This window comes from Sus scrofa, chromosome 1, assembly GCF_054392235.1.
Source record: "Sus scrofa isolate SSC_HxYL_T2T_F1_AM1 chromosome 1, Sscrofa_HxYL_maternal_Yorkshire_Landrace_v2.0, whole genome shotgun sequence".
Lineage (NCBI taxonomy): Eukaryota > Metazoa > Chordata > Mammalia > Artiodactyla > Suidae > Sus > Sus scrofa.
The window spans coordinates 289,716,936-289,739,516 of record NC_139383.1 but is presented as its reverse complement, the minus strand read 5'-3'; the positions used below and the strand labels follow the sequence as shown (position 1 = coordinate 289,739,516).

The window sequence follows — 22,581 nt, the reverse complement described above, 5'->3', positions numbered from 1 at the left end:
AAGGACACAAGGCCCCCGAGTTAGGGGTGTGGCTCAAACCCACATCACACAGGTCTCCCCAGGCGACATTCTCCTGCTCCCACCCCTCAGGTCTTCGTGGACCCGCCCAGGGAAGGGCGTGCAGGGAAGCACATGGCCTCACAGGAGGCTCGCTCCCATCCCAGCCAGTCACCGCTGAGGGGAGTACTGGCCAGGGCCGAGCCCGCACGGACCCCACGAGACCCGTCCTGCTCCTCCTGGCCAGGGGAGCTGGGGGGCAGCACCGAGCTCAGCCGTGGATGCCTCTGCCTCCCTAAGGGCATTGGTCTGGATGTCCTAAGAACCTCGAAGCCCCTCTCAGCCCTGGAGGCTGGAGCCAGGAGGCTCCCATCCCAGCTCAGGGCTCACCTGAGAAAAGGCACCAAGGGGCTGCCCGGTGAGAAGTTCAGCTGCTTCTGCAGGGACCTCGGGCAGGGCCGGCAGGACAGTGTGGAGCCCGGCCAGCCCGCCCGCAGACGCCCTCCAGAGCCTGGTCAGAGCAGAGACGTCAAGGGCCCTGCCCAGGGAGGGCCCTTACTGCTCACTGCTCGTCCCCCTCCCAAGCCCATGTGTTGCGCTCTCAGCACCCCCTCCTCACTTGGCACCCACAAATCAAACTCCCCAGGCTGAAAGTGGCTATGACCGTTGCTCTTTCTCAAGTGGATTTTGCTGTTCGTGCAGAGTATGTCTCTCGCAACAATTTTTCGTCTTTAACTACCCTAGTGTGTGTCTCCGTTCTTGGGGTTACAGCTCCTGAGGCCCCAGGGACGCCTAGGATCTGGCCTTGGAACCAGCACCCACTGTGCACCTCATTTTTACTTTATGGAAGAAAAATAAAGACAAAGAGGACGTTAAAGGGCCGCGGGAATGAAGGTGGGTCTCTCCCGCCCGCGTGAAGACAAGGCTCCAAGCTTCTTCCCCGACGGCTGGCCACTCTGAGGTCCTGCAGGGACTGGTGAGGCCAGAGGAAAAAGCCTTGAGCTGCGTGGGAGAACGGCTCGTGCTGCAGCAGTAGCTACGATGCTTCCTAGTCTGTCAGCCACCACCACCTGGCACCATGGAATCTCCCTGCTGAAAGCATAAACCATCACCTTCCAAGAAAGCAACCGGGCAGCACATATTTAAAGCCCTAAAAACCCCATCCATTGATCTAATCTGTACAACGTTATCCCCTAAGAAAATCAAGCATGCACACAAAAATCTGCATCCAAACGTGTTTGTTACAGATTCTTCTACAACAGCAAAACAGCAGTGACATACGCACAACCACAGGGGACGGACTGAGTGTGCAGCATCCACAGGAAACATCACTGTGGGAGTAGGATGCCGAAAAGGGGAGCTCCTAACACGGCATAACGGGATCAGCGGGGTCTGTGCAGCACAGGGACACGGGTTCGATCCCTGACCCAGAACAGGGAGTTAAGGATCCGGCATTGCCACAGTTGTGGTGTACATCGCAACTGCGGCTGGGATCTGATCCCTGGCCCAGGAACTCTATCTGCCCCAAGGAGAAAGACAGAAAGAAGTGGAGGGGGGTGGGGAAGAAATGCCTAAAACAGTCTAAATGACACATGATGAAGCTTAAGTTTAAAAAAAAAAAAAAAAAAAAAAAAAGGCTACACACTTGTACATCCCAGACCGGCTCAACTACAAAAAAATAACACGAGGAGAGAAATAACAGCAAATTTATAGTAACTGCGGTCATCTCCAAATGACTTTCTGAGAGTAATTTTAATTCTCTTCAGTACACTTTTAACATTAAAATTCTTTCTGTAATGAACATGCATAACCTTTAAATTAAGAAGAATTTATTAGTTTAAAACCACTGCTTTTCAGACTCCTTCACAATAACAATTAAGCTAATCCAAACACAAGTACACTTGGAAAAAAGAATCAGTATAGACTTATAAAGAATTTTTTCTGCTCAAAAAATTGGAACAAAGATGCTGAAGCCTAGATGGAAACACTCCCGAAATAGGTTTACTGCAACTACAACAGCAGCAGTAGAAAACAAGTCAAAGCAGACCGAGATGAAAGGGAGAGGACCAAAAAGAGAAATGCAACAGACTGAGTAAACTCATTGCTGGAAGCAGGTTATTATTTCAAAGAAAAAGCCAGTAACAGAAATTAATTCACTGAAACAGAAGACAATGCAGCCAGACACCCAGGTAGAGAGAAGGGGGCGCAAAGGAAGACTGTTCCCGGACAGCAACCAAGGGCCGGGCTGGTCCAGGAGCCTTATTCCTCGTGACAGCACGCACGGCCTCGTACTACTACCTCCACTTCTCAGGTTGGGAAACTGAGGCTGAGCTGAGGAATTTCCTTGTGGAAACGTGGTCTACCCAAGCGGGACAAGAGCCCTGAGCCTGGGGCTCCCTGCAGGGCAGGGCAGCTAGCAAGGCATCGTCTTAAGCGGCAGCCACCATCCTTGGGAGGAGAGCAGCAAGGAGGCGACCTGTGCACCGGGGCCACTTTCCCGCTAGAAGGGCAAGAAAGCAGAAGCCGAGCAGAAGCAGCACTCTTACAGGGAGGAGGCGAGAACAACTGGAGTTCGAGGGTGACCATGTGTCTGAGAACGAGGGGCAAAATCCCAGAGAGCAGAGAAGGGAAGAGAAGAGAGTCCCTGAGCCAATCCCAATCAACTCCCTCCAGTTACTGCTGGACACACACGGGACAAGGCGGGTCTGGCCTTGAGGAGGCTCAGCTCAAAGAAGGAGACAGAGCTGAAGCCTTGATACTGGGTCGGATGCAAAAGGAGCTTTCGCCTTGCTACTGTTGTGCGTTTAGATGGCTCTCGTCTTTGTTAGTGTTCTGGCCACAGAGGTGCTTACCTTGAATAATTAGTCCTTAATCTGATCTTTTTCTACAAAGCCTATTATTTTCAAAGCATGGCATTTTCAGAAATGCATATATCATGTTATACAGCATGAAGGTCTGTAATTCAGGAAGACGGAAAATGACATTAAAGGAAAACCGCAGATGCAAGAAAGTGGTAACTCTAAGTAGATGCAGCCTCTGTAAAACGGCTGGGGAGGAGGGACCTTCCTCCGCATTCCTGGTCCTTCTGGCTGGTCCAAGAGTTAAACTGACATGACACAGATCGACGGGAGAAAATCCAATTTATCTGTACACGGCAGAACCACACACTAAGTGAGGGTATATACCATCCGGAGCTAGGGACAGGGGCCTGGGCTTCCGAGGACAGGAGGGTCAGTCACAGGATGACAGGAAAAAAGAGCAGGCTGCGGGTAATTAGGTGCTTGCCCTGCCACACAGAAGGGGTCACTTAGATAACCCTTACCTCTGGTAATAACTCTTTCCTGGGCAAAGTCCCCAGTTTAAATTCTAAGCAGTTAAGGGAGCGGAAGTTCCTTCTCTTGAATTCACCGGGTCTTGACTGCCTTTGGCTCAAATAATCCTCATGCAAAAGTGATACATTTTTGAATTCTGACAAAATTAAAACAATATCTATTTTATGGGAGAAAAGGACTAAAATGCTGGGCAAGGAAGTTGGGAGAAATGTGATTGCACCTGCCTTTGTTTTAAGGCCTTAGAACTTAATTTTAAAATAACTACAGACTTTGTTACGCATGCATAGTAGAATTATAAGGATAACCACTGAAAAAAAGAATTCATAGTTTTTAAAATAGTAGAGGGAAAAATGTGATATAAAAGCAAATAAACCACCAACTCTTCAATACTGAAAAGGAAAGAAAGAAAAACATAGGAAAAACGAAACAAGTATCACGATCTAAAAAGAAGCCAGTCCGGGTGCGCTAATAATCACAACCAACACAAGCAGACAGAAGCTGGCTACTGACCGACACACTCGCCCTGATGGAATTTTTTTAAATGGAGTTATGTGAGTTCCCAAGAGACAAGCCTCAAACACAAGGCGGAACAAAGGCTGGAAGTCTAAAGATGGAAAAAGATACACCGAAAAACAACAAAAAACCTCAGCTATGTATTCACATCAGAAAAATACACTTTAAGAAAAAAATTACTATTAGAGTTAAAGGTCACCACAAGATGACACAGACTTCAGTTCCAGTGAGACATAGCAAATTTAAATACATATAGAGTGGCTTAAAATATAGCAAGCAAACATATTTATTACAATAAGCTGTTCTTGAAAAAAGAAATAAAAGTCTAACAAAAGAGATTTGGAAACCCACAGTTACTATCTTAGAGACATACGCAGTAGTGCTTGGTCATCTACAGTATAGACTGTTTTCTACACTGAGATGCATGTTTCCGACTATTCAAAGTCCCTGCATTAACCATATAAATTAAATGTGTGTGTGTGTATTTATATACAGCAAGAATGGACAGATCGACAGAAAGAGATCTCCATGTACCCCTCTCAATTACTGAGGGTCAGCCGAACAACACATTAGTGAATACACAGAATATTTAGCAGTACACCTGTTGGCACAGAGTAGGATAGTCACACAGGGGGTTGCAGAAGTCCCGGGAGGGACCACAGATAGAGAGGGAAACCCAGAGAACTTTGGGAGCCCCTGCAGGTTCATGATCACTCGGAAAAGCTAACAGAACATCATGGAAGAAGCAGGCTTGCTTAACCATAAGAGAGAAAGCCCGAGAAGCACGAGATAGGCCTCAGGTCACTAAGTGAAAGATAAAAGGAGGCCTGCATTCGAGTTCAGCAAGACAATGGTCCTTAGGACCAAGGAAGGAGTTCGAGGGAAAGGCGGCTTTCCAAAGTAGGAGATCCTCATTACACAGACACCTGAGATGATTCAACACGGTTCAGCATCTGTCCCCCTTCTGCTGATTTGAATGGGCACGATGGCAGCCCTAGCTTGATCTCACAGGTCAGATAGTCCATTACCCAACACACAGGAGAAGCTAATGACGCAAGCGTCACGTCTACTTGAAGAATGAGGAGGCATTCTTTGTCCCTCCCCACGTTCCTTGGATTATAAAAATGTAGCCACCTCACCCTCGGGGCAGAGCCACCTCACCCCGCCTGCATCTCTCACAAGCATCCTACCTGAATAAATCTAGTTCTTGCCCATCTCTTTGTCTCTCTCTGACTTCACTCTGTGCTGAGACACACAGAACCTGAACCTTGGTAAGTCCAGACACCAGGTGAGAGATTCTGATTTAAAAAACGTGGGTTCAAAATCCCAATCTGGGTTTAGGCTGGATTCGAGTCAGAGGTTTTTTAGGTTTCCCAACCAAAAAACTTGATTTAGCAGACAAATATAAAAAGCCAGTGTCCCTCAAATTAGGAAAACATGTTCCCCTTAAGTGTACATAAAACATTTACAAAAGTTGACCACATTCCAAGCCATACAGCAATTGTAAATCCATATCAAAGGAGACCACCAGGCGGGTTGTGACGTGTCCTCTAGTCACAGTACAATTAAGCTGCAATAATCGGAACCAAAAGGATAAGATTTAAATGTTAGAGGTGGAGATGGAAAAGCAGACTTTAAACAGCTCATGGGTCAAAAATTCTATATCGAAGACGGCAGAACTATGTCTACATAGAAAACAGCAGAAAATTACTTAGAATAACCAGAGGCTTTTGGGCAACTCTGCTTGGACGCAAAAGCAAAAGACAAACTGAATGTCTATGTGGTAGGAGCAAATAATTTAAAAATATAATTTAAGGAGTTCCCATCGTGGCTCAGTGGAAATGAATCTGACTAGGAACCGTGAGGTTTTGGGTTCGATCCCTGGCCTCCATGTTGCCGTGAGATACACAGTCACAGGTGCAGCCTGGATCTGGCGTTGGCCGGCAGCTGCAGTTCCAATTTGACCCCTAGCCTGGGAACCTCCATATGCCACAGGTGCGACCCTAAAAAGCAAAAAAAAAAAACAAAAAAAACAAAAATACACACACACACAATGTAAAAAACATCATTTAAAAAACAATAAAAGAAAAAAGAAGGAGTTTGCGGGGCAGTGAAATTATTCTGTATGACACTATAATGACACACATCATACAACTGTCCAAATCTTTAGCAGGTACAGCATTAAGAGGGAGCCCTTCTGTAAACTATGGACTTGGGGTGACAGTGTGGATGGAGGCTCATAGACCATAACAAATGTACCATCCACGGGGATGCTGATAAAACTGAGGGGACCCTGTGGGGCCCTCCCAGGTACGAATCATTCATGTGTGTCCCCACTTTCCTGTCTGCAGGAAACAGACTTAGCTTCCCTGACCTTCCCTTAATTCCAAAGAGCAGGTTCAAACAGCTGCTGATCGGGAAGGGAGGGGATGCAGAGACCAGCGGGGAGCCGTCCAGAAACCCTGGGGCAGGGTCCCAGTTCCTCTTCAAGGAAGACACAGAACACGGCCTTTGAGCTCTTCGGCAGAACCAAGGCCCCACCGCGGTGGAGGACGGCACCTTCAGGCTGAGCACAAGATTGCTGGAGCCCTGCCCTGCAGCCCTCACTCCAAATTTTGCCTAAAACAACTTCTCCCCGCAACCACTAGGGAGTTTAAGGTTTCTGAGCACAAGCCACCCTTTCTTCTTGCTTGGCCCTGCAATAAGCCCTTCTCGGCTCCCAACTCCGACATTTCGGCTTGTCTGGCCTCAATGCACTGGGGGTCAGGTACTGCATCTGGTAATACTGATGGTGGGAGAGGCCGTGTGTGCGCAGGGCAGGGAGTATATGGCAAACCTCTGTGCGTCCTGCCTAATTTCACTGTGAGCCTAAAACTACTCTAAAAAAAAGGAAAGAAAAAAATAAAATTTTTTCAGGATAAAAAGAGATACAAATACAAAATCTAAGTTAGGTAAAAATCCTATAAATCTTACATTTGAATTACAAATGCCAAAAGAATACCTGATACATACTTCTCTTTTAAGAAGAAAAAAAAATGTCCTGAAAAGTCTGAAAGCAGTAAAAACCCAGCAGCAATGACCATGCTGCTGAATAATATCATTTCTCATCAAAGGAACCCTGGCATCACCAATCAGGTCCCACAGAAGGAAGCCACAAAATGCGGATCCACGTGCATGTGAATGATTAAGAATGTTCTCTCAGGAGTTCCCGTTGTGGCTCAGCCATAACGAGCTGCCTAGTATCCATGAGGACACAGGTTCGATCCCTGGGCTTGCTCGGCAGGTTAAGGACCCTTAAGGATCCCACACCACTGCCACAAGCTATGGTGTAGGTCACAGATGCGGCTCAGATCTGGTGTTGCTTGGTGTGGTGTAGGCCGGCAGCTGTAGCTCTGATTTGACTCCTAGCCTGGGAACCCCCATATGCCACAGGTGTAGCCCTAAAAAGATTAAAAAAAAAAAAAAAAAGAATGTTTTCCCAGGGGAACAAGAGGGCAGACCAGGGCAGAGAAGGAAGCAAGAAAGAGTATACAGCTTCAGAGAAACTCCTGCTCCCTCAGGGGACCCCGGGGGCTTGGAATTAAAGCTCAAATTTGTCCAACCAGAAGTAAGAGGGCTGGGCTTTCCCATCCCACTCCGCTCCATGGCAACGGCCACATGGGGAGCGTAAACTCTCAGGCAGCTCCTCCTCCGGTCCTCTGCACACTTGGGGAAGCACCTCCAGTGCTCAAGGGCAGACCTCCAGAGAGGAGCTGAGGGCCACCGGAGGCAAGAGCATCTTAAAGGAAGGGACAGGCAATGTGTAGGGAGAGCAGGTGTCCAGAACACAGGTCTTCTTGGGAAAAGGCTACAAAAGGTGCATCTCCCAGGGCCTCTTGCCTCTGGAGGTGGCCACACTAGGGAATGCCTCTCTCTCTCAAAAAACTTCTTCTTCTTACCTATCTCTTTGCCACTCCCTGAATTCCTTCTGCAATGAGACATAAAGAACCTGAACTTTAGTGAGTCCTGAGGCCAGGTGGGCGATTTCAAAGAAAAGTCAATGGGTTCAAGTTCCAATCTGAGTTCTGGCTGAGCTTGAAGCCCATCTGAGGCGTGCAGTTTCAGAGGAAACCAGAAAACTGCCAAAGACTACAACAGGCGCGTGAGGAGGTAAAAAGCCAACGTTAAGGGGCTCCTACTGTCCAAGGACGGAAAATGTGAGCATCAAAAGTAACGGTGAGTTCAAAGGACTGAAAGGAATCGAACATGTTAAACTCCAAAACTTCATAACAATAATTTTGTTAAAGCTCTTGATGATTACACCTGGGGTCCCTAGGGTGCAGACTCGCTGTTTTGACAGCCCACACATAAAGAGACAGAATGGAGCACATATCTTGCTGGTACACACATAAACTGCATTTCAGGGTAACCAAAGAGTTGATGAGGTAAGTTCTTCCTTATAGAAAAAGTCAGAATAATAAACACAGAGAGAATGATAGAACTATAAATTCATGAGTGCGCAATGCCAAAAAAACCAAAATAGAATATAAAACCACAGATCTGGGTACAATCACTGGTGCCTACTGGGTCATGAGGGGCAAGGCTGGTGGAGAATTTGACAGTGGATGGATCAGGCAATACCCACCCACCAACCTTAACACCACCCGAAGGAAAGCATTAGACATGAGGTACATCCTAATGCAAGAGGGAAGCCCACAGAGTTTAATCTGATGACACTCAAGATACACAGTTCACAAACAAGGCCAATTATCTGGCAATGTCTAGAGGTTTCTTTGACTGTCACAACTACAGAGTGCTACTGGCACCTCGGGGGGAAAAGCCGGGGTGCTGCCAAACATTCCACAGGCCCAGGACGCCACCACCACCAAAACGCCAATAGTGCCAAGGTTCAGAAGGCCCGTTTTAGGTCCAACTACCAGTCAGCCGGAGATACTGAGGGCAGAGAAACGAGGTAAGTGACACCATGACCCACAACCAAATGCAGAGAGTTTACAGGGCAAAGTCTACAGCTTCATCAACAAATAAAAGGCATTCATAAAACATTCACAGAATAAAATGACATCGACAAAAAATAAATAAATAAAATAAAATGATGTCAACAGATTAAGCGGAAAGTCAAATGAGCAAACCTTGTTTGGGTCTTGATTCAAACAAATCAATTATACAAAGTTATTTTTGAGATAACCAGGAAAACGTGAACTCAGGCTAGGTATTATTATCAACTTTGCTAGGTGTAATAATGCTATTGCGGTTGCTAAATCCTAAAGTGATTAAAACAGAAAAAAAGGAGACCCACAAGTGAAACGTGATTGGCAAAACGTGGATAACTGCTTTGAGGGTGAGTGGCAGCAAATGGTATTCATTATACTGTCTCCACTTTCAGTGTTTCAATTCTCTATAATGAAAAGGTTCTTATGTAAGCAGCCACAGAGAGAAGACAGAGCCACACAAAGGAACAATTTGGACGAATGAATAGCTTCTCAGTAGAAACAGCAGGAGGAGGAAGACAGTGGCATAGTCTCAAAATGCTGAGAGGAAAAAAGCCAAACAACAAAAATTCCACATAAATTCAAATTACTTTCATAAACAACGGCAAAAAGATCTTTTGGGCAAATTGAGAGAATTTACCACCATCAAACCTCACTAAAAGAAACTGGAAAAGACGTTCTTCATACAGAAGGAAAAAAGGCCAAATGGATGATCTGAAATACAAGGGATGATGAAATACAAGAAAGAATAATGAAATCAACAGAAAAATTGTAAACAATTAAAGAAGCCTCTGCCATTTGGAAACTCAAAACTACTTAAAAATAACTCACAGATCAAATAAGAAATCATAATGAAACTTGGAAACTAGAGATACGGAACTAAAAAAATATGATGTTTCATAATGTGGAAGACGAAAGTAATTCTTAGAGTGAAACTTAAAGCCTTGAATACCCAAGCAAAGTAGAATGGCTTAAGTGTCCAGAGCTGAATATCCAACTAATAAATGGAGAAAGACATTACAATATAGACAAAGAAAGCAGAAGAAAGGAAATGATAAATAAGAACATAAATGAATGAAGCAGAAAACAAAGACACAATAGAGAAGCTCGAGAAAACCAAAGCTGAGACTTTAGTAGTCTATTAAAATTGACAAATATTTAGGGGGAAAAAAGGTTTATCAAGGGAAAGAGACAAGGAGTGAAGAACAGAGGGAGGGAGGAAAGAAGAAATAAAGGAAGGAAGGAAATTAGATATGTAATGTTGGGAGTTCTCTTGTGACACAGCAGGTTAAGGATCCAGTGTTGTCACTGAGGCGGCTTGGGTCAGTGCTGTGGCACAGGTTTGATCCCCGGCATGGGAATTTCCACATGCCACAGGTGCAGCCCAAAAAAGAGAGAGAGAGAGAAATGTGATGTTGCCGTAACTACACATCCAGCAGAAACTAAACAGGTAAGAGGCTGGCTCCCACAGATAACTCTAGTCACCTCAACTCAAATTCCTCCCTAGATCCTCCATAAACCACATGGTCAATAAGGGGAGGTAACTATGCTTAGAGCATATGGGAAATAAGAAGACTGCAAACTTGAATTTCCATGTAAGTGGGAAAGAATCAGGCAGGGCTTGCAGTGGAAGGAAGAATGGGAGGGTCCTGGTGATGCTGAAACATGGACGACATCAACTAGTCCCTCCATCAAGAGAGGCCCACCCGAGGCAGGAAACACTGAGAAGAGGCCTCGGACCTGGCAGGCAGGGCACTGCTTCTGGGGACTTGAAAGGAAAGGCTTGGAAAGTATGTGGGATTAGAGGTGGCAACCTTGAAAAAACAATGGGAGAGATGACTTTGGTGGCTCGGTGATGGAGGGAAGGAAGAAACAAACATCTGAGGTCTGGGGTCCTCCAGCAACAGGATTGTACCCTGCAGTTAGAACTAGATAAACACTCCCCACATGGTATCACTGAGAAAAGAAACCGGGTTTCATTGTACTAATATAAAAAAGCAATCCTGAACTAGAATCAAGTAAGCTGCCCCTCCCCACTCTTCACAAAGTCACATGTAATCTTCAGTTCATCAGAAAAATGAACCCAACATCCTTACAAAGCATATACATAAGGATACAGAAAGGAAAATGAAAACTTTTCAGGTAATGAAAATATTCCACATATAAAAACTGCAAAGCAGAAGAAAACCATAACACAACATGGATTAAATACAATTAAACAAGCAGTTGTTGATGAAAGACACCATAAATCAGATTCAAAGCTCAAAATAAAAATGCATAGGAGTTCCTGTCATGGTGCAGTGGAAACAAATCCGACTAGGAACCATGAGATTGTGGGTTCAATCCCTGACCTTGCTCAGTGAGTTAAGGATCCAGCGTTGCCATGAGCTGTGGTGTAGGTCACAGACTTGGCTTGGATCTGGCATTGTTGTGGCTGTGGCGTAAGCCAGCAGCTATAGTTTCAATTAGACCCCTAGCCTGGGAAACTCCATGCCGCAGATGCGGCCCTAAAAAAGACAAAAAGACAAAAAAAAAAAAAAAAGTATGGACAACTAGGCAGTATAAGAGGAGAGCTGACCAAACGCAAGGGAGAAATTGGAAAAAAAAAAAAGAAAGAAAAAAATCATCTGAGAAATGACGTTAAAGAGAAAAATGAAATTGTCTCAGAAATCACAGGCGATAAGTCCAAGGGAAAATAGATATGACTGAAATTATAGCAAGGGAAAAAGAATTTAGGAGTGAAGTGAGCCAAGAGAAAAAGTATGAAATAAGTAATAAGTTTTCAAAAGGGTAAGAGAGAAATTCACATAGAAAATAAGCAGGAGATCCAACATTTGTATAACTGGAATGTCTGAAAAACAAAAATAAAATAATGTAATAGAACTAACATTTAAAACTGTAATCCCAGAAATTTTTCCTGAAATGAAATAATACCTAGCAATTATTTTTTTACAAAAGTGCCAAAGTAATTCAATGGAAAAGGATAACTTTTCAACAAACTGTAATGGAACAAATGGATGCCAATGGGGGGTAGTGGATAATAAGAACCTCAGCCTTACCTCATGCCATATATAAAAATTAACTCAAGACTTTAACTTCTGAAAAGACGGAATAGAAGTACTTTCTTCCATTCTTCCGTTTAAGCACAACTAAAAACCCTGGACATCATGTAAGGTAAAACCTAAGAAGATTCTGAAAGGGAGAAAGAAGAAGGCAGATTTGCTAGGCATTTGGACACCTGAGGAATGACACAACAGCAGGTTTTCTTTTCTGGGTTTTCTTTTATGCCTCATACATCATTGGTGCTGGAAAAGTCAGCAACCCAGAAATACCAACGGGCACAGATTTTTTAAAATCCAGCTCTCCCCAGGGACAGGGACAGAAAGGTGCAGCCTAACTAGGTGGGAAACTTACAGACAATAACCACTAACTAACACCACAGGAAAAACTGCAGTCCAACCTCCACTCATATAAGCAGAAACCAAGTGGGAAGCCTAGACCTCCACCACACCAGTCTGCAATAAGGTCCCCAAAGGCCCTGCTGAGGTGTATCAGAGACAGCCAAGTGGGTGCAGGGGCTTTCAAACCCAGCCTGAGGTAATAAAGCACCCCTTCCTCTTTATTTGCTGTTGTGAATCCTAGGTGAAAGTCAGGACTTTTACCATCACCCAGAGGTAATGGGGTCAATGCCTACCATGTCAATGTACCCCATACAGGGAGAGTACAAGGCCTCCCCCCTCTTCCAGACAAGACAGTATGAATGGAGGCCCAGTGCAGAAGTAGAACTCCCAGCCCAGCTAGAATAAGGAGCCCACTCCCACTGGGTATCAGTGAAGGTCAACTGAGAAACCTGTACTTCACCCCCATTTGTCAATAATGAGGCATCTCCTTAACCCTTCCACTGCTGGAATGGTGCTGCAGCAGACCAGCAAAGACAGAAGATTTAAATTAGACTCGGGGGCTGATAACATAACATCAAAATGTCTAGGCTTCAATCAAAAATCACTTGTCATATCAAGAAACAGGAAAATCTCACTATGAATGAGAAAATACAATAGACACCAAGATAATATAGATGTTATAATTATCTGGCAATAATTTTAAAGTACCCGTCATAAAAAAAAAGTTTCAACAAATGATTAAAAACACATTTGAAACAAATGAAAAAATTAAAAATCTCAGCAAAGAAATAGAAGATATAAAAAACCAAAAATAAATTTTAGAACTGAAAATACAACAGCTGAAATTAAAAACTCAATAGATGGGCTCAACAGCAGAATGGAGGGCACAGAGGAAAGAATCAGTGAACTGCAAGACAGAACAACAGAAATTACTCAGTCTGAACAACAGAGAAAAAATGGACTGAAAAAAGTGACAGAGCCTCAGGGACCTTTGGGACTACAACAAAAGATCTACCATTCATGTCAACAGAATCCTGGAAAGAAGAGAAAGAGGGCAGAGTTGAAGACATATTCAAAGACATAATGGATGAAAAATTTCCAATCTGGCAAAAGGACATAAACCTAAAAATTCAAGAAGCTCAGTGAACCCCAAACAGGATAAACCTAAAGAAACCCATGCCAAAATACATCATAATCAAACTTCTGAAATATAAAGTCAAAGAAAAAAATCTTGAAAGCAGCGAGAGAGAAACAACATCTTACCTATAGGAAGAAAACAATTCGAATGACAGTAGATTTCTCATCAGAAACCATGGAGGTCAGAAGGATGAGGCACACGTTTTTTCAAGTGCTGAAAAAAAAAGAACTGTCAACCCAGAATTCTATACCCAGTGAAAATATCCTTCAGGAATGAAAGGAAAATCAAGACATTCTCAGATGAAGGAAAACTAAGAGAATTTGTCACCAGCAGACCTACCCTAAAAGAATGGCCAAGGAAGGTCCTCCAAACAGAAAGTAAGTTATGAAAGAAGAAATACTGGAATATCAGGAAGGAAGAAAGAACAATAGAAAGAGTAAAAATATGGGTAAATACAACATGCTTTCCTTCTCCTCTTGAGTTTTCTGAATTTCTAAATATATGCAGAGGAAATGCTTAAGACAATTTTATTACCCATGGGGAGGAAAAGAGAGGTAAAATTTCTATACTTTACTCCAACTAGTAAAAGGACAACCCTAGTAAACTGGGGCAAGTTAATTATAATGTAATACCTAGAGGAACCATTAAAAAAACAAAAGAGACACGTTCAAGGATACTGTAGATAAATCAAAATAAAATTCTAAAATATGTACAAGTAACCATAGGAAAGAAGGAAAAAAATAAACCAGAAAAATCTTTTTAAAAAGAAGAGTAGGAGTTCCCTTTGTGGTTCAGCAGAAATGAACCCGACTAGTATTCTTGAGGATTCAGGATCAATCCCTGGCCTCACTCAAAGTTGTGGTGTAGGTTGCAGATGCAGCTTGGATCTGGCATTGCTGTGGCTGTACTTTAGGCCAGCAGCTGTAGCTCTGATTCAACCCCTAGCCTGGGAACTTCCTATATGTCACAGGTGCCACCATGAAAAAAAAGAAAAATGTAAACAAAACAAAAAACAAAACAGCAGATGTAAGGTATAATATGTATAATTACATTAAATGTAAACTGTTTAAATACACCACACCAAAAAAAAAAACAACTGATGCAGCAGATTAAAAATGACCCACCTCTACACTATCTACAAGAAATTAACTTAAAATATTATTGTGCAGCCAGTTTAAAAGCAAAAAGATGAAATATATATAGCAAGCAAATATTAATTTAAAAAACAAGAATGACTGTATTTATCAGATAAATTAGACATCATAGCAAAGAAATTTATCAGCTACAGAGGGACACATTACACATGATAAACGAGTCCATCTTTCAAGAAGACAGCAATTCTTAATATGCATGTACTCAACAACAATGCTGAATAATACATGAAGCAAAAAACGGATAAAACTGAAAGGAGAAACAGATAAATTCGTGTTTACAACTGTATACTTGAACACCTCTTTCCCAACAACCGACAGATCTAGACAGAAAAGTGGCATGCACACAAAACTCAACAGGACCCAGAAGGATCTAATACAGAACATTCCATCCAGCAACAGCAGTACACATATTTTTTTCAAGCACACACAGAACATATACCAAAATACACCATATCCTGGGTCATAAAACAAACCTTAACAAATTTAAAAGAACTGAAATCATACAGGGTGTGATCACTGACCAAAGAATAATAACACTAGACACCAAACAGGAAGCTAACAGGAAAATCTCCATATACTTGGAAACGAAACAACACATTTCTAAATAATCCATGAGTTAAAGAGAAAGTCTCAAGGGAAATTTTTTAAATGGAACCGAATGAAAATGAAAATACAACATATCAAAATCTGTGGGACACAGTAAAAGCATACTAACAAAAAAATTTATAGCACTAAATGTTTACATGAAAAAAGAGGAAAAGACTCAAACCAATCTCAGTTCCCATCTCAGGAAACTAAAAAAGAGCAAAATAAACCCAAAGCAAACAGAAAGAATACAATAATAAAAAGCAGAAATCAAACACAACTAAAAACAAACAAACAAAAATAGAGAAAATCAATGAACCAAGAATCTAGTTCTTTGAAAAGATCAATGAGATCAGCCAAACTTCTAGTGAGGCTGAGAAACAAAAGAGAAGACACAAATTACCAATATCAAGAAAGAGACAGGGGCTGTCACTACAGATCATGAAGACATCAAAAGATAATAAGGGAATTATTATCTACAAACAACTGTACACACACAAATTTGACAAATGAAATGAGCCAATTCCTTCAAAAGTACAAGCAAACTGATGCAACTCACTCAATATGATTAGATAACATAGCCCTATTAAGGGTAATTTTTAAATTCTAAAAAAAAAACGTGGTACAGTGGATTAAGGATCTGGCATTGTCACTGCAGAGGCTTGGATCACTGCTCTGGTGTGAGTTCAATCTCTGGCCCAGGATTTCCACATGCCATGCACACAGCCAGAAAAAAGAAAAAAAAGAAAGAAAGAATAAAGAAAAGAAAAGAAAAAAGAAAGAAATGTTTCATTGAAAAATTCTACCCAACACTTAAAGAATTACCACCAATTCCACACAATCTCCTCCTAAAAACATAGTAAGAAGAACTGTCCAATTCACGGTATGAGGTATTATTTTGATACCAAAACCAGCCAAAGAATACAAAAAAGAACACTATAGACCACTATCCCTCATCAATACAGAGACAAAACCCCTAACAAACTATTACCAAGCAGAATTCAGCAATATATGAAAATAATTATATGCAAGGACCAGTAAGTTTTATCCCCGGGATGCAAGGCAGATCAACATTTGAAAATCACTTAAACTACCATACTATAGAAGAAAAACCACATGATCATATCAATGAGGCAGAAAATAATCTGATAAAATTCAACACTCATTCAATATAAAAATTCAGAAAAAAAGAGGGAAACGACCTCAACTTAAGAACATTAAAAAAAAAAAAACTAAAAAACTGACAGCCAACATCACACTTAACAGTGAAAGACTGAACGCTCCTTCCTTCCACAAGATGGGACCAAGGGAAGGGTGTCCGCGTCGCCACTGCTCTCCAACACTGTACTGGAAGTTACAACCAGTGCAATGAGAGGAGATGGGAAATAGAAGGCATGCCTACCAGAGAATAAGAAAACTGTTCATGTGCAGAGTACTTGATTCTCTACATAGAAAATCCCAAGGGGTCTATAAATACTGAGGGGAAATAAAACCAAAATTGCACAAATCCTTTCAGACTTGGCAAAAATGTCACCAAATGTCAGAATCTATAGGATACAATTAAATTATTAATCAGAGAAAAATTCATAGCCTTAAATAATCATATAATAAAAGCTAAAGATGAAAATAAACTAAGTCTCCAACTAACAAGGCTAGAAAAGGTATGGCAAAGTAAAACAAAAAAGGCAGAAGGAAGGAAACAATGAAAATAAAATTGGAAAGCAATGATTTAAAAAACAAAACAGAACCAGAGTAGAATACATAAAGTAAAATGCAGGTTCCTCTTTTTTCTTTTTTTTTTTTTTTGGCCACACCCACAGCACTTGGAAATTCCTGAGCCAGGGGCTGAACCTGTGCCACAGCAGTGATCCAAGCTACTGCACTGACAATGCTGGATCCTTACTGCTGCTCCATAAGAGAACTGCCAAAATGCTGGTTCTTTTTATAACAAAGAAAATATACAAATCACTCAGTAATCGAGTCAAGAAAATAACAGTGAAAACACAAAATACACAGGATAAAAAATAAGAAAGGGGGAAAACACTGAAATGAAGGACATTTTTAAAAAACTTTAATCACTTCCTTGCATAACTCTATGTATATAAATTGGACAACCTAGATCAAATGGATCATTTCTGAGGAAATTATAATTTACCAAACTGATCTTAGAAATAAGAAAGTTTAAACAGATCAATATCCATACAGAAACAGAGAAATTATCAAAGAATTATCCTAACGACAACAAAACCCAAACCCAGGTGATTTCACAAAGGAACTGCACCAAATCTTTAAAGACCAAGTAATCCTAATACTACTAAAACTATCCCAGAAAAAGAAAAGAAGCAAACTTTCTGATCCTTTCTACGAATCAACAATAGCCTACGGAATCTCCCCTCCAGTGAAATTTCTCAATAGAGCACCTCTTAGTTTTACAATGCACTTCAGGAGAATATAAGTCTCTCTCATTACACTGGGTTGTTGGGTTTTGTTTATGGAGGGGGAAAAATGTATATACATCCCCAGAACACAACACATTTTTTTTACTGTGGGAAAAAATTCTCAGGCAAATTCCAAATTCAGCTGGTTGGCTATCAGAATCTGTGTGGATGTTTTTGAAAAGTGCAAGTTTCACTGAAGGAGAGGGACAAAGCAATTGTCTGCTAAAAGATATTTTGACTGTGGTGATCAGGAACCAGTGGGTCAAGGTTTTACGTACTAATATGAGGGTTTTTACTTTTCAGTGGTTAACTATGCTTTAGTTATATTTTAAGAAATTGCTTAGAGATTTTGAGTCACTACTCAAAACAAGTATATTTGAGTATTCAAATATAATACATTATAATTTTTATAGTACATAATTTTTCCCATTTAAAATAATGGGAAATAGGAATCCCATTACAACATTTTCAGAAATGGATTAGTGAAGTTAAGCAAGAGATAACTGAATGGCATTAATACCTATCCTGTGATCCTTCACATAATATGAGAAAGCTACAGAACATATCTCACTTGAAGCATCAACCTAAAAATCCTCCACAGGGAGCTCCATCCTGGCTCAGTGGTAATGAGCCCAACTAGGATCCATGAGGATACAGGTTCAATCCCTGGCCTCGCTCAGTGGGTTAAGGATCCGGCATTGCTGTGAGCTGTGGTATAGGTTGATCTGGTGTTGCTGTGGCTATGGTGTAGGCCAGCAGCTGTAGATATGATTTGACCCCTAGCCTGGGAAACTTCATATGTCACAGGTGCAGCCCTAAAAAACAAAAAACGAAAAAACAAAAAACAACAACAACAAAAAATTCTCCATGAAATATTACCAAACGAAATCCAACATCATGTTAAAAAATTAATATGATAACCTAGTGGGGTTTATCCTAAACTTACAAAGATGGTTCAAGATCTGAAAATTTGTTACTATAAATCCCCAGATTTAAGGGAAAATATATGATCACTGTGGATGCCGAAAAGGCCTCCAACAAAATTCAACATCTATTCTAGAATAAAAATACTCACTGAGGAGTTCCCATCATGGCTCAGCGGAAATGCATCTGACTAATAACCATAAGGTTGTGGGTTCGATCCCTGGCCTCGCTCAGTGGGTTAAGGATCCAGCGTTGCCACGAGCTGTGGTGTAGGTGGCAGACGCAGCTCGGATCTGGTGTTGCTGTGGCTGTGGCATAGGCCGGTGGCTACAGCTCCAATTCGACTCCTAGCCTGGGAACCTCCGTCTGCTGCAGGTGTGGCCCTAAAAAGCAAAGCAAAACAAAACAAAACAAAAAAAACCTTTCTGAAATAGAAGTTATAGAATACTATAGCATGATTTTGTATACACAGATACACACACACCTCTCGCGCCCAAAACCAGGATCTTCCTTAGAGTAGAGGCAGAAACAGTGTAAGGGCGCTCGCCAATTCTACTGTTATCTGATAGTGTATTAACTGGTGTAATTAGGCCAAATAACGATAATAATAATAACAAAGAAAGATCTAAGATTTGGGAAGGAATAGTTACAACTATATTTACAAAATTTTGTATAATATATTTGGGAAAATACAAAGAGAATGCAAATCCAATGAACAATGTGAGGATTCAGAAAAGTAGCAGGATACAAAATTAACATATAAAAGTCAACAGCCTAGATATCTGCTCAGAGCAGAAATAACATCAGGACCCAATTAACCCTCCCCCAGTAACGATCAAAACCACCAGACATTAAGAGAATGAAGACAAGCCACAAACTGGGAGAAAATACTTCCAAATCACACATCTGATAAAAGTCTGTGTCAAAAATATACAAAGAACTGTAAAACACTCAACAATTAGAAAACAAACAACCCAACTAAAAAGCAGGCGAGGAATTTCCTCTGTGGAGCAATGGGGTTGGCAGTGTTGGCAGCACCAGGATTCAGGTGTGATTCCTGGCCCAGTACAGTGGGTTAAAAGGATCTGGTATTGCCACAGCTTGGCGTGGGTTGCATCTGTGGCACCAATCTGATCCCTGGCCCGGGAACCTCATGTGCTGTCAGGTGGCCAAAAAAGAAAAAAAAAAAAGTGGACAAAACGTCTGTTTTCAGACCACAAAAGAATAAATTAGAAATCAATAACAGAAAGATAAATTCCAAAATACATAAAGATTAAGCAACACCCTTACAGATAACACATGGATTGAAGAAGATATTTCAAGAGAAATTTTAAACTAAATGAAAATGGAAACACAACTTATCAGAGTTTGTTGGATGCAGCAAAAGCAATGCTTCTGTAGGAAATTTATGGCACTGAGTGCACAAATTAGAAGAGAAGACCCCACGACAATAATCTAAGCTTACAATTTAGGAAAAAGAGTAACTTAAACCCAAAGTAAGCAGAAGAAAAGAAATAATAAGAATTAGAGCAGAAACCAGTGAAATTGAAAACAGCAAATCAACAAAGAATATCAATGAAACCAAAAGCTGCTTCCTTGAAAAGATTGGTAAAATTGATAAGCCTCTCACTAGACTAAGATAAAAGAGGGAGAACACACATTACTAACATCAGAAATAAAAAAGGAGACATCACTACTGATCCTGTGGACATTAAAAGTATATTAAATTAATACTGTGAACAACTCTAGGCCCACAAATTTGATAAACTACATGAAATAGATGATTCCTTGGAAGGATACAACCTGTCAAAACCAACACAAGAAGAAAGAGATAACCTAAACAGCTTTATATCTATGAAAGAGACTGAATCAATAATTAACTACCTTCTAAAACAGAAAGCACCAAGCCCAGACGGGTTCCCTGGTGAATTCTACCAAATATTTAAGAAAGAAATTATACCAATTCTCTACAATCTCCTTTAGAAGACAGAAGCAAAGGGACGATTTCAAACTCATTCTAAGAGGCCAGCATTACCCTAACACTAAAACCAGATAAGCCGTCACAGGAAAACTATAGACCAGTATGTCTCATAAAGACAAATGTAAAAAATTTCTCAAAAAAATATTAGCAAATTGAACTCCCAAAGGTATAAAAAGAAATATATACCACAACCAAGTGGGAATAATCCCGCATATACAAAGCTGGTCCAACATTCAAATAACAATTAATATAATCCATCACATTAACAAACTAAAAAAGAAAACTCTTATGACCAAATCAGTAGGTGCAGGGAAAGTATTTGATAAATCCAATACCCATTCGTCATAAAGACCATCAATAAATTGGTAGAGCAGGAATGCTGTCAACTTTATAAAGAACATGCATATGCACAAAAAAACCCTACAGCTAATATCATACTTAAAGGTGAGAAGCTTGAAGTGCTCCAACTAAGATCAGATACAAGGAAAAGATGTCTCATCTCACTACTCCTTTTTAGCACCATCCTAGAACTCCTTGCTAATGCAGTAAGCCAAGAAAAGGAAATAAAAAGTATAGAGATTGGGAAGTAAGACATAAAAAACTGTCTTTGTTTGCAGATGACTTGATCATCTATGCAGAAAATGTGAAGCAACAAAAAAATTCCTGGAACTAATGACTGATTTTAGCAAGGCTGCAGGACACAAGTTAACATACAAAAGTCAACCGTTCTCCTATAGACCAGTAATGAACAAGTGAAATTTGAAATTAAAAATATATTATTGGAGTTCCCTGGTGGCTCAGCAGGTTAAGAATCCAGCATTGTCTCTGCTGTAGCTCAGGTGGCTGCTGTGGTGCAGGTTCAAGCCCAGGCCTGGGAACTTCCACATACCGTGGGTACAGCCAAGAGAATAATAAAACACTATTTACATTAGCACCCCCCCATAATAAAACACTTAAGTATGAACCTAACAAAATATGTTCAAGATCTCTAGGAGGAAAACTATAAAACTCTGATGAATGAAATAAATGAGTTAATAAATGGAGAGGCTCCATGTTCATGGATGGAAGACTCAATATTGTCAAGTCGTCAGTTCTTCCCAACTTGACCTATAGATTCAATGCAATCTCAAACAAAATCCCATAAAGTTATCAAAATCCCATAAAGTTATCAAAAAATGATCCTGAACTTTATATGGAGAAGCAAAAGACTCAGAATAGCTAATACTTCCATACTGAAGAACACCAAAGTTAGAGGACTAGCACTACCCAACTTCAAGACTTACTACATAGTTGCAGTAAACAAGACAGTGTGGTATTGCGGAAAGAATGAACAAAGAGATTAACAGAACAGAACAGAGAGCCCAGAAACAGACCCCCACAAGCACCAGTCATCTGACCTTTGACACAGGCACAAAGGCAATGCACTGGGACAAAGACAGACAGTCTCTTCGGCAAATGGTATTAGAACAACTACACATCCACGTTAAAAAAATCTAGAAAGAGTTTACACCCTTCGCAAAAATTAACCCCAAACATAGGCCTAAATGTGAACTGCAAAACTCTATCACCGCTGGAAGATAACACAGGAGAAAAGCTAGGCGACCCTTGGTATGGTGATTCTTTTTCTAGACACAACACCAAAAATATGATCCATGAAGGAAATAATGGATAAGCTGTAATTCATTAAAATTATCAACTTTTGCTCTGTCAAAGACATCAAGAGAATGAGAAGACAAGCAAGAAACTGGGAGACAATGTTTGCAAAAGACACATCGGATAAAACACTGTTACCCAAAATATACAAAGAACTCTTAAAACTCAACAATAAAAACAACAAACTGATTTTAAAATGGGCCAAAGACCTTAACAGAAGCCTCACCAAAGATATACACAGGGTAAATAAGCACACGGAGATGCCCTACATCAAATGTCATCAGGGAAGTGCAAATTAATGATGTTAAATGCATCACTACACGCCTATTAGAACAGCCAAAAGCTGGAGCCCTCACAACACCAAATGCCGGCCAGGAAGTAGAGCAACAGGAATTCTCATCACTGCTGGTGGAAATGCCAGCCATTGTGGCGGCTTCTTATAAAAGTAAACATATTCTTGCCACATGATCCGACCAT

At 41.1% G+C, this 22,581-nt stretch overlaps 2 protein-coding genes across 6 annotated transcripts in view; both read right to left on the bottom strand.

Annotated features, from left to right (window-relative positions):
• CACNA1B (calcium voltage-gated channel subunit alpha1 B) overlaps positions 1 to 22,581 on the bottom strand; it is a 197,337-nt gene that overhangs the window by 82,751 nt on the left and 92,005 nt on the right. The window lies entirely within an intron of this gene.
• On the bottom strand, positions 19,764 to 20,329 carry KANTR (KANTR integral membrane protein). The gene is given in 3 exon segments (XM_085002339.1): positions 19,764 to 19,992; positions 19,995 to 20,125; positions 20,127 to 20,329. Coding segments are annotated over 3 exon segments (282 nt in total). The 5' UTR covers positions 20,183 to 20,329; the 3' UTR covers positions 19,764 to 19,897.